The sequence below is a fragment of the Carcharhinus amblyrhynchos genome, unplaced genomic scaffold, assembly GCF_965287045.1.
Source record: "Carcharhinus amblyrhynchos unplaced genomic scaffold, sCarAmb.v2.hapA scaffold_41, whole genome shotgun sequence".
Taxonomy (NCBI): domain Eukaryota; kingdom Metazoa; phylum Chordata; class Chondrichthyes; order Carcharhiniformes; family Carcharhinidae; genus Carcharhinus; species Carcharhinus amblyrhynchos.
The window spans coordinates 302146-314569 of record NW_027649782.1 but is presented as its reverse complement, the minus strand read 5'-3'; the positions used below and the strand labels follow the sequence as shown (position 1 = coordinate 314569).

Below are 12424 nucleotides of genomic sequence, written 5' to 3'. Positions count from 1 at the left end.
AGGACTTATCAACCTTCAGGTTTTTCAAAATTGCTAATACATCTTCCCTCAGAACATCTATCTCCTCCAGCCTATCAGCCTGTATCACACACTCATAGAACATAGAACATTACAGCGCGGAACAGGCCCTTCGGCCCACAATGTTGCGCCGACCAGTCTTATTTTTAAAAAAAAAACATTGACCCACTAATCTAAACCACTCCTTTTTCGTCCATAAACCTATCCACTCATCCTCAAAAGCATATGAACACTGAAGGAAAGGGTGCCACAGGGATCCGTGCTGGGACCCCAGCGATTCACAAGTTCGATTAATTTGGATGAGGGAACAAAATGTGACATCTCAAAGTTTGCAGATGATACCAAGTTGGGTGGGAGGGTGAACTATGATGAGGATGCAGAGATCTTTCAGCATGATCTGGACAGGTTGGGTGAGTGGGCAAATCAATGGCAAATGCAGTATAATTTGGATAAATGTGAGATTATTCACTTTGGAAGCTAAACCAAGAAGGCAGATCACTACCTGAATGGCTGTAAATTGTGAGGGGGAGTGTGCAGCGGGACCTGGGTGTCCTTGTGCACCAGTCACTGAAGGTAAGCATGCAGGCGATAAAGAAGGTAAATGGTATGTTGGCCTTCATGGCGAGAGGTTTCGAGTACAGGAGCAGGGATGTGTTGCAATTATACAGGGCCACGGTGAGGCCACACCCAGAGTATAGTGTGCAGTTTTGGTCTCCTTTCCTGAGGAGATTGCTCTCGAGGGAGTGCAGCGAATTCCAGGGGTGGTGGCACTGATATATGAGGAGAGATTGACAAGGTTAGGATTGTTTTCACTGAGGGGGGATCTCACTGATGGGGTTTTGTCTGCACAACTAGTTTCACGAAGTTCAAACATCTCAGTTTCAGACTGTTCATTTATAGCTCGGAAATAGATTCAGCATCAACAATGACAGCTCTACATCCTCGCTGTGACTGTAACACTACGTTCTGCACCCTCTCCTTTTCTTCCCTATGAACGGGATGCTTTGTCTGTATAGTATTCAAGAAACAATACTTTTCACTGTACACCAATACCTGGGACAATAATAAATCAAGTGACTGACCCTTTAGCTAAGGGGAATCTTATGCACTCTGTCCATGCCTGTCATAATCTTGTACACCTTGATCAAGTCGTCCCTCAATCTTCTCTGCTCCACCGAAAACAATCAAAGCCGACCCAAACTTTCTTCATACCTTACATGTTCCATCCCAGGCAGCACCCTGGTGAATCTCCTCTGTACCCTCTCCAGTGCAATCACATCCTTCTGATAATGTGGTAGCCAGAACTGCACACAGTACTCCAGCTGTGGCCTCACCAAAGTTCTATACAACTCCAACAGGACTTCCCTGCTTTTGTAATCTATACCTTGATTGATAAAGGCATAAAGTCCCAATTGCCTTTTTCAGCACCGTACTAACATACCCTTCCACTTTCAGAGATCTGTAGACAAACACACCAAAGTCCCTTTGCTCCACAGAATTTCCTAGTATCCTATCATTCATTGAGTACTTTCTTTTTAAATTACCCCTTCCACCGCACACTTTTCAGGGTTAAACTCCATCTGTCACTTATCTGCTAATTTGGCCATTCCATCTATAACTTAATGTAGCCCAAGACTTTCCACCTCACTGCTAATCACCCGAGCAATCTTTGTGTCGTCCACAAAATTATTAATTTTGCCCCCCATATAGTCATCAATGCCATTTATATAAATAATGAATAATAAGGGGCCCCAACACAGATCCTTGTGGTACACCACTGGACACAGGCTTCCAGTCACTAAAGCACCTTCTGTCATCACTCACTGTCTCCTGCAATTGCGCCAATTTTGAATCCACTTTATCAAATTACCCTGTATCCCATGTGAATTTACCTTCTTTGCAAGTCTCCCATATGAGACCTTGTCAAAGGCTTTGGTGAAATTGTTTGAGATCCGACCCACTACAGTGGTGTCACTAGCAAACTTGAAAATCGAGTTGAAGAGGAATTTGGCCACATATTCGTAAGTGTATATGGAGTAGAGTGACACAGCCTTACAGGGCACTGGTGTTGAGGGTAATCGTGGAGGAGGTGTCATTCTTATCCACTTCTGATGTCGCTTTTGTAAAACAGGAATAAGGTACAACAATCTGAATAACAACACAAGCTCACACAAATAACCATGCAGCAAATAATCTGAGTAGCACACACACACACACACACACACACACAACTGCATGTGCACAGACAAAAACATGCACACTCATTCACATACTCAAACACTGAGGTATGAATACTCTGTTAGGGACCTGGCCCCAAAACCCGAGGTATGAATCATAGAACCTTACAGTGCAGAAAGAGGCCCTTCGAGTCTGCACCAAACACAATCCCACCCAGGCCCTACCCCCATATCCCTACATATTATACCCACTAATCCCTCTAACCTACACATCCCTGGATACTAAGGGGCAAATTCTTAGCATGGCCAATCAACTTTACCCGCACATCTTTGGACTGTGGGAGGAAACCGGAGGGAGCCCACCCAGACACAAGGAGAATGTGCAAACTCCACACAGACGGTGACCTGAGTTGGGAATCGAACCCAGGACCCTGCAGCTGTGAAGCAGCAGTGCTAACCACTGTGCTACCACACCACCCACGTTAGTGTGTTAGGAAGCCAGACTAGACCCTAGTGATTTTTCTATTCTGGCATAAATGTAAGAATAGGCTGCTTCACGCCAGGAGTAATCCCACTGACAAATTAGTATTTTTTACCAAAACAAGCTTTATTCATAACATGGTTTAAAGATAATGATAATGAAATGAAGCAGTTTAATTCTTAACAGTTAAACAATCTATAAACAGGAAAACAAACAACTCTAATGTTTAACTTATCACAATCCAAATAAGCAACATTTTTCTTAGAGACTTAAAACCCCCCCTTTTAATATAGTTAGAAATCACAAACACATTTACTGTAATGAGTAGAGGCAGCCTTAGATTTTCCTTGAGGATGTGGAGCTTTCAGAAGCCTGCACAACTTTCCGAACTTCAACCTTATCTGAAGAAGAGACATGGACTCGAAACATTTACTCTTTTTCACACTCCACAGATGATGCCGGACCTGTTGAGTTTTTCCAGCATTCTGTTTTATTTCATGTCTAATTTAGATAGCCAATATGATAGCAACTTAATTTCAATGATTCATCAAATATGAATTGAAATGAAGCAACAATGGAAACCTGAGCCAATATATATCCTTGAATGAAAACGTTTGAAAAATCAAATCAGTTCTGTAGACAAAACAATTAAAACTGAAATGCATCACTCAGGTTCAATAAATTGCTCCAATGTAGATACAATTATTTGATTTTCGTTCAGATTTTAAGTTGATTTTTTTGATTTTAAGTTTTCCAGATTTTGATTTCCGGCACATTACCGTTCAACACATTTGTTCACAAATTGATTTGCCAGTGTTCTTCACTCCATGTGCGATTTTGGTTCATTATAACTGACTTGGCTCTATTCAATCCCACATTTGTTTGATTTCCTTTCCTTGTCCTTTTAGCAGGGTAAATATTTTGGTTTATGGGAATAGGCCCCTGGGTGGAATTGTGGTTGGTGCAGACTCGCTGGGCCAAATACACAGTAGGGGTTCTATGAACACCTAAGAACTGTAACATTGTGAAGCTGCAGTCGGAGTCTGACAGTGAGGAGACATGAAGAAAGTCCGTCTCAAATCCATTCTCTACCCATTCCCACTCTCAGCTCAGCTTTATTTCCCTCTTTATTTTCCAGGTTGTCCATCAGGATCATTTAAACCCAACCAAGGGGAGGATCCCTGTTTGAACTGTCCAGTCAACAGCAGGACCACATCGGAAGGTGCCACAAACTGTGTTTGCAGAAATCGATACTTTCGGACAGACACCGACCCACTTGACATGCCATGCACCAGTAAGTTTGCTAATGTTCCCTCATGGTGCTGACTGTTGGATTGAGGCAGACATGGAGAGACAGAAAAGGGAACCATAGAATGGTTGCAGCAGCAGAAGAAGGCCACTCAGCTTATCCTGTCTTTGCTAGTTCTCTGTAAGCGCAACTTGCCCTGTTTCACTCCCCTTCCTTTTCCCCATAGCTCTGCAAATCTTTTGTGTTCAGACAATGATTCAATTCTCTTTTGAAAGTCACAGTTGAATCTGCTGCCATCACAAACTCAAGCAGTACAATCCAGATCCACATGCTGTGTAAAACATGTTCCTCCTGTCACTGATACATCTTTTCCCAATTACCTTAAGTTATTGTCCTCAGGTACTTCATCCTTTGACCAATTGGAACGGTTTATCCCATGTCCAAAGTTCTAATGATTTTGCCCTCTATCAAATCTGGAGACAAATGGACAAAAGAGTGACAATGTAGAGATGCTGGCGTGGGACTGGGGTAAACACAGTAAGAAGTCTCACAACACCAGGTTAGAGTCCAACCAGTTTATTTGATAGTAACCCCACAAGCTTTCAGAAACAGTGTTCCTTCGTCAGGTGTGTGGAAGGTTCTCAACCTTATTACTATCAAATAAACTGGTTGGACTCTAACCTGGTGTTGTGAGACTTCTTAAAGAGTGACAGACAGAGACAGAATTAGAATGACAGACAGAGGGTCGGATTCTCTGACCCCGCCTACACTTGGGATTCTCAAGTCCTGCTGTAGTAAATGGAGTTTTGGCTGAGTGCCAAATTCTCCATTCCCACTGGCAGTAGAGGCGGGGCATGGAGAATTCTAGCCAGAGGAGTAGGGATTAAAGTTGCCACAAAGACAGGCTGGATACAGACTGGTGTCCAGGTACATTCCCATTGTAACTACTGTCAGCCAGTTTCAGTTCTACTAGGTTATAAGGAAAGACTCAAAATTATATCTAACCATTCACAACCTGAGGATGGCCAAAGTATGCGACAGACAATGGAATATTTTTAAAAATATTGTCACTGTTGTAGAGATTTTGTGTACAGAAAGCTCCCACAAATAGCAATGTGGTAATGACCAGTTGTTTGTTTGCTTTTGGGGAAGATACTGACCAGGGCACTGAGCATAACTCCCCTAACCTTCAAAATAGTGCATGGGATGTTGTCCCCCTGCCTGTGAGAAAGGACTTTATTCCCTGGAGCGTAGAAGAATGAGGGGAGATTTGATAGAGGTGTATAAGATTTTGATGGGTACAGATACAGTGAATGCAAGCAGGCTTTTTCCACTGAGGCTAGGGGAGATAAAAACCAGAGGGCATGGGTTAAGGGTGAAAGGAGAAAAGTTTAAAGGGAATACTGGGGGAGGGTGCTTCACGCATTGCAGCCTCACTGTACAGAATACTGGGAATCACTGCACAGAGTGGTGAAGAAGGCATTCAGCATGCTTGGGTTCACCAGTCAGAACTGGGGTGGCACAGTAGCACAGTGGTCAGCACTGCTGCTTCACAGCTCTACGGTCCTGGGTTCAATTCCCGGCTCGGGTCACTGTCTGTCTGGAGTTTGCACATTCTCCTCAAGTCTGTGTGGGTTTCCTCCAGTGCTCAGGTTTCCTCCCACAGTCCAAAGTTGTGCAGGTTAGGTTGATTGGCCATGCTAAGAAATTGCCCCTTAGTGTCCAGGGATGCGTAGGTTAGAGGGATTAGTGGGTATAATATGTAGGGATATGGGGGTAGGACCTGGGTGGGATTGTGTTCGGTGCAGACTCATAGAACATAGAACATTACAGCGCAGAACAGGCCCTTCGGCCCACGATGTTGCGCCGACCAGTTAAAAAACAATGACCCACTAACCTAAACCAATCCCTTTCCATCCATAAACCTATCCACAGATCTCTTAAACGCCCCCAAACTAGGCGCATTTACAACCTCAGCAGGCAGGGTATTCCAATCCCTCACCACCCTCTGGGTAAAGAACCTACCCCTGACATCCATCCTATAACTACCCCCCCTTAATTTAAAGCCATGCCCCCTCGTGCTAGCTTTCTCCATCTGAGGAAAAAGGCTGTCACTATCCACCCTATCTAAACCTCTAATCATCTTATATGTTTCAATAAGATCCCCTCTTAGCCGCCTTCTTTCTGCACCGTAGGGTTCTATGATATATGAACATCGAATACAGGAGTTGGGACATCTTGTTGAAATTGTACAAAACATTGGTAAGGCCACACTTGGAAATCTGTGTCCATTTTGATCACCCTATTATAGAAAAGATATTATTCAACTAGAAAGAGCACAGAAAAGATTTACTAGAATGCTATCGAGATTTGATGGCTTGAGTTATAAGGAGAGGCTGGATAGACTAGGACTTTTATCTCTGGAGTGTAGAAGGCAGAGCTGATCTTACTGAGGTCTATAAAATAATGAGGGGCATAGACAAGATAGATAGTCAATATCTTTTTCCAAAGGTAGGGGAGTCTAAAACTAGAGGGCATAGGTTTAAGGTGAGAGGGGAGAGATACAAAAGGGTCCAGAGGGGCAATTTCTTCACAGAGGGTGGTGAATGTCTGGAACGAGCTGCCAGAGGTAGTAATAGAGGCGGGTACAATTTTATCTTTTAAAAAGCATTTAGACAATCACATGGTACGATGGGTATAGAGGGATATGGGCCAAATGCAGGCAACTGGAACTAGCTTAGGGCTTCAAAAAAGGGGCAACAAGGACAAGTTGGTTGAAGGGCCTGTTTCCATGTTGGAAACCTGTATGACTCTGTGACTCACTGCATGGACACCAGGAACCACTGTACCCTTACTCTATAAAATACTGGGAATCGCTGCACCCTCACTGTACAGAATACTGGGAAACACTGCACCCTCACTGTACAGAATACTGGGAATCACTGCACCCTCACTGTACAGAATACTGGGAAACACTGGACCCTCACTGTACAGAATACTGGGAATCACTGCACCCTCACTGTACAGAATACTGGGAAACACTGGACCCTCACTGTACAGAATACTGGGAATCGCTGCACCCTCACTGTACAGAATACTGGGAATCACTGCACCCTCACTGTACAGAATACTGGGAATCACTGGACCCTCACTGTACAGAATACTGGGAAACACTGGACCCTCACTGTACAGAATACTGGGAATCGCTGCACCCTCACTGTACAGAATACTGGGAAACACTGGACCCTCACTGTACAGAATACTGGGAATCACTGGACCCTCACTGTACAGAATACTGGGAATCACTGGACCTTCACTGTATGGAATACTGGGAATCACTGGACCCTCACTGTACAGAATACTGGGAATCACTGGACCCTCACTGTACAGAATACTGGGAATCACTGGACCTTCACTGTACAGAATACTGGGAATCACTGGACCCTCACTGTATGGAATACTGGGAATCACTGGACCTTCACTGTATGGAATACTGGGAATCACTGGACCCTCACTGTACAGAATACTGGGAATCGCTGCACCCTCACTGTACAGAATACTGGGAATAAAACAATACAGTTAATGCTGGCACCTGCTGGAATTTGTCACTTTTACTATTAACTACGTTTAGGAGTCATAGATTTATGAGGTACGTTTCAAGCACTGAGTATGAATTTGGAACCAACAACTTGAATTTTTGTGTTTTTTTTCCAAAGCAACACCCTCAGCACCAACGGCAGTAATCTCCAGTGTGAATGAAACATCCCTGAACTTGGAGTGGTCTCCTCCCTATGAGACAGGTGGACGGGAAGATGTGGTTTACAATGTGATCTGTAAGAGCTGCAATTCGGGCGGAGGGGCCTGTACCCGGTGTGGGGACAATGTGCAATTTGTTCCCCGTCAACTGGGCCTGACTGAGCCTCGTGTATACATCAGTGATCTTCTGGCACACACGCAGTACACCTTCGAGATCCAGGCTGTGAACGGAGTGTCTGATCAGAGCCCTTACCCGCCTCACTTTGCTTCTGTCAACATTACCACCAATCAAGCTGGTAAGAAATCTAATCATAAACAAGCTTGTCTCTGGCTGACATTGAGTTTGCGTGTGTGTGTGTGTGTGTGTGTGTGGGTGTGTGTGTGGGTGGGGGGAGGGGGCGGGCAGGGGGGTGTGGGTGTGGGGCGGGGGTGTGGGGGTGTGTGTGTGGGGGGATGTGGGTGGGGGGTGTGGGTGTGGGGCTGGGGGGGCGGGGGTGGGGGGTGTGGGTTGGGGGGTGTGGGTGTGGGGCTGGGGGGGGGCGGGGGTGGGGGGTGTGGGTGGGGGGTGTGTGTGTGTGGGGGGGGGGGGGGGCAGGGGTGGGGGGGTGTGAGTGTAGGGGGGGGAGGTGAAAAGGATGCCTGGTCAATGAGGAGACTAAATCACCTCAGATGACCCCACTGTATCTCAGTTGCAGTTCTCTAAACATTCTCCCTGTGCCTCCATGGGTTTTCTCCGGGTTGCTCTGGTTTCCTTCCAAGTCCAAAAGAAATGCTGATTTAGTGCATTGACCTTGTTAAATTCTCCCTCAGCGTACGCAAACAGATCGCTGACATTCACACTGACAGATCACTGATATTCACACTGAGAGATTGCTAACATTCATTTCAGCAAAATTCTTTCAGATAGAACAAGTATTCAATAAGAAGTGCGGAGTAAATACAAAGGCAGTCTGCCTTTCTCTGGGCTCCTGCTCTCCGTCAGTACAGGTTTCCTATGTGATGTTGCTGCTGAGTTGTCAGTTGTCACTGCTTACAAAGTTTCATTCTGAAACCCTGTGCATTGGCTGTGCAAGACTCACAGACCATAATCAGTAAGGATAGGCAACAGCACCTCCTCCACAATCATCCTCAACACCGCTGCCCCACAAGGCTGTGTTCTCAGCCCCCTGCTATAACTCCTTACACACCTATCACTGTGTGGCCAAATTCCCCTCTAATTTGATTTTCAAGTTTGCTGACGACACCACCGTAGTGGGTCGAATCTCAAACAATGAAGAGATAGAGTACAAGAATGAGATAGAGCGTCTGGTGAACTGATGCAGTGACAATAATCTCTCCCTCAACGTCAACAAACTTCAGGAAGCGTACAGGAGAACATATCCCTGTCTGCATCAACGGGGATGAAGTGGAAATGGTCGAGAGCTTCAACTTTTTAGGTGAACAGGTCTTCAACAACCTGCCCTGGTCCCACTATGCCAACACTATAGTTAAGAAAGCCCACCAACGCCTCTACTTTCTCAGAAGTGTTTGGAAATTTCATATGTCGGCTACGAATCTCACCAAGTTTTACAAATGCACCATACAAAGCATTCTTTCTGGTTGTATCACAGCTTGGTTATGGGCTCCTGCTCTGCCCAAGCCCTCGAGGAACTACAAAATGTCGTGACTGTACCCAAATCCATCACACAAACCAACCTCCTATCCACTGATCCTGTCTACACTTCCCGCTGCCTCGGGAAAAGCAGCCGGTATAATTAAGGACCCCACACACCCCGGACATTCTCTCTCCCACCTTCTTCCATTGGGAAGAAGATACAGAAGTCTGAGGTCACGTACCAACCAATTCAAGATCAGCTTCTTCCCTGCTGCTGTCAGACTTTTGAATGGACCTACCTTGCATTAAGTTGATATTTCTCTACACCCTAGCTATAACTGTAACACTACACTCTGCACTCTCTCATTTCCTCCTCTATGAATAGTATGGTCTGTCTGTATAGTGTGTAAGAAACATTACTTTTCACTGTATGCTAATACATGTGACAATAATAAATCAAATCAAATCAGGTACTGACCATTCCGGACTTCACCAGGCCTGATTTGGAATTACTTGGGGACGGGTTTCTTGGGTGGCACAGTGGCATAATGGTTAGCACTGTTGCCTCATGGCACCAGGGACCAGGTTTGATTCCTGCCTTGAATCACTGTCTGTGTGGAGTCTGCACGTTCTCGTGTCTGTGTGAGTTTCCTCCTGGGTGCTCCGGTTTCCTTCCACAGTTTGAAAGACTTGCTGGTTAAGTGCATTGACCGTGCTAAATTCTCCCTCAGTGTACCCGAACAGGCACCGGAGTGTGGCAACTCAGGGATTTTCTCAGTAACTTGTCTCTGTCTCTGTGGAGAGAGAAAATATGAGTGAACAACAATGTTACTTTTATGAGTTATTCACAATAGGAATATGATTGAGGAAAGAACTAGTCTAATCAGGGGGCTAGAGAAACTGCAGCGTGACAGTGAGGACCAATAACAAAATGCTATTTTAATTGCCATCCAATATTGTAGCTGTATATGTGAGTTGGTGTATGTTTATGCATGTGTGTGCATGTCTGTGCATGGGAATGTTGTGTGTGCACGTGTCTGTGAGAATGAGTGTGCATGTGTCTGTTATGTTTGTGTGTGTCAGCGAGAGTGTGCATTTAGCTGCTTTGCTCAATTGTTCTGTTTCTGTTTCAGCTCCATCTGCAGTTTCATTTATGCACCAAGTGAGTCGTACAGTGGACAGTGTAACTCTATCCTGGTCTCAGCCTGACCAGCCCAATGGAGTGATCCTGGACTACGAGCTCCAGTATTATGAGAAGGTATGGAATGTGGGATGTGGAAGAGGAAGTTAATATGAAAGTTCTTCAGATTGTTGCATTTAAATACACTTGTAGCTACGTTGGGAGTCTTTTAGAGGCAGGTCCCACTCCAGTGCAGTACTGAGGGACTGATCATGGGCCCTGTCTTTTGGGTCACAGGTTAAATTAAGGCTCTGTATGCACATTCAGACAGATTTAAAATATTGCGAGGATACACTTCAAAACAGCATAATTAATTGCAGAACACTTGAAATGCCCTGAGATTGTGAAGGTTGCTATGCAAATGCAAACCTTTATTTTTTATTTCAAGTTGATAGATTTACTTAGAATCATAGATGTTTACAGCATGGAAACCTTTGGCCCAACTTGTACATGCTGCCTTTTTTAAAGCACCAAGGTAATCCCAGTTGCCCGTGTTTGGCCCATGTCCGTCTATACCCATCTTACCCATATAACTGTTTTTTAAAAGACAGAATTGTACCCGCCTCTGCTACTACCTCTGGCAGCTTGTTCCAGACTCTCATCACCCCCTGTGTGAAAAATATTATCCCTCTGGACCCTTATGTATCTCTCCCCTCTCACCTTAAACTTATGTCCTCGAGTTTTAAACTCCCCTATCTTTGGGAAAAGATGTTGACTACCCAGCTAATCTATGCCCCTCATTATTTTATAGACCTCTATAAGATCACCCCTAAGCCTCCTACACGTCAGGGAAAAATGTCTTAGCCTATCCAGTTCTCTTTGTATCTCAGGTCATCAATTCCTAGTAGCACCCTAGTAAACCTTTTCTGTACACTTTCTAATATAATAATATTGTTTTTATAATAGTGACCAGAACTGTACACAGTATTCCAAGTGTGGCCCTACCAATGTCTTGTACAACTTCAACAAGACATCCCAATTCTTGTTTTCAGTGTTCTGACTAATTAAACCAAGCATGCTTAATGCCTTCTTCATCACACTATACACCTGTGACTCTACTTTCAAGGAGCTATGAACCTGTACCCTAGATCTCTTTGTTCTATAACTCTCCCCAACACCCTGCCATTAACTGAGTAAGTCCTGCCCTGCTCTGATTGACCAAAATGCATCACCTCATATTTATCTAAATTAAACTGCATCTGCCATTCGCCAGCCCATTGGCCCAATTGATCAAGATCCCATTGCAATCTTAGATAACCTTCTTCACTGTCCACTGTGCACCAATCTTGATGTCATCTACAAACTTACAAACCATGCCTCCTAAATTCTCACCCAAGTCATTAATATAAATGACAAATAACAGTGGACCCAGCTCTGATCCCTGAGGCACACCGCTGGTCACAGGCTCCAGTTTAAAAAACAAACCTCTATAACCACCCTCTGTCTTCTGTCATCAAGCCAATTTTGTATCCATTTGTCTACCTCACCTGGATCCCATGAGATTTAACCTTATGCAACAACCTACCATGTGGTCCTTTGTCAAAGGCTTTGCTAAATCCATGTAGACAACATCAGCTGTACTGCCCTCATCTATCTTCATGGTTACCCCCTTTGTGAGACATTTTCCACTCACAAAGCCATGTTGACTGCCTAATCAGTCCTTGTCTCTCGAAATGCCTGTAGATCCTGTCTCTCAAAATATCTTCTGACAACTTACCCACTGCAGATGTTAGGCTCAGCAGCCTGTAGTTCTAAGCTATTCCCTGCAGCCCTTAAACAAGAAGCCCAAGAGATTTCTAAACCAAACTGCTCACATCTTATACTCCTTAGTATAAGATGTGAGCACGTTCTGGTATTCAGCATCAAGGCAAATACTCATGTGCTATCATTGTAAGTTAGGCCTGGCGGGGAGGGACTTTTGAAAATGCAGTTCTATCCAAAGACTTAGATTACTGAACTAAAAGGTTTG

General features: G+C 44.6%; 1 protein-coding gene across 2 annotated transcripts in view; it reads left to right on the top strand.

The window, feature by feature from the left end:
- Positions 1-12424, top strand: part of LOC145335786 (ephrin type-B receptor 2) — a 606760-nt gene that overhangs the window by 441126 nt on the left and 153210 nt on the right. For both annotated transcript variants that reach the window (XM_080181518.1, XM_080181517.1), the window contains exons 4-6: positions 3815-3970; positions 7642-7977; positions 10409-10533. In XM_080181518.1, coding sequence (XP_080037644.1) covers positions 3815-3970; positions 7642-7977; positions 10409-10533 — 617 coding nt within the window. The remainder of the gene's footprint in view (positions 1-3814; positions 3971-7641; positions 7978-10408; positions 10534-12424) is intronic.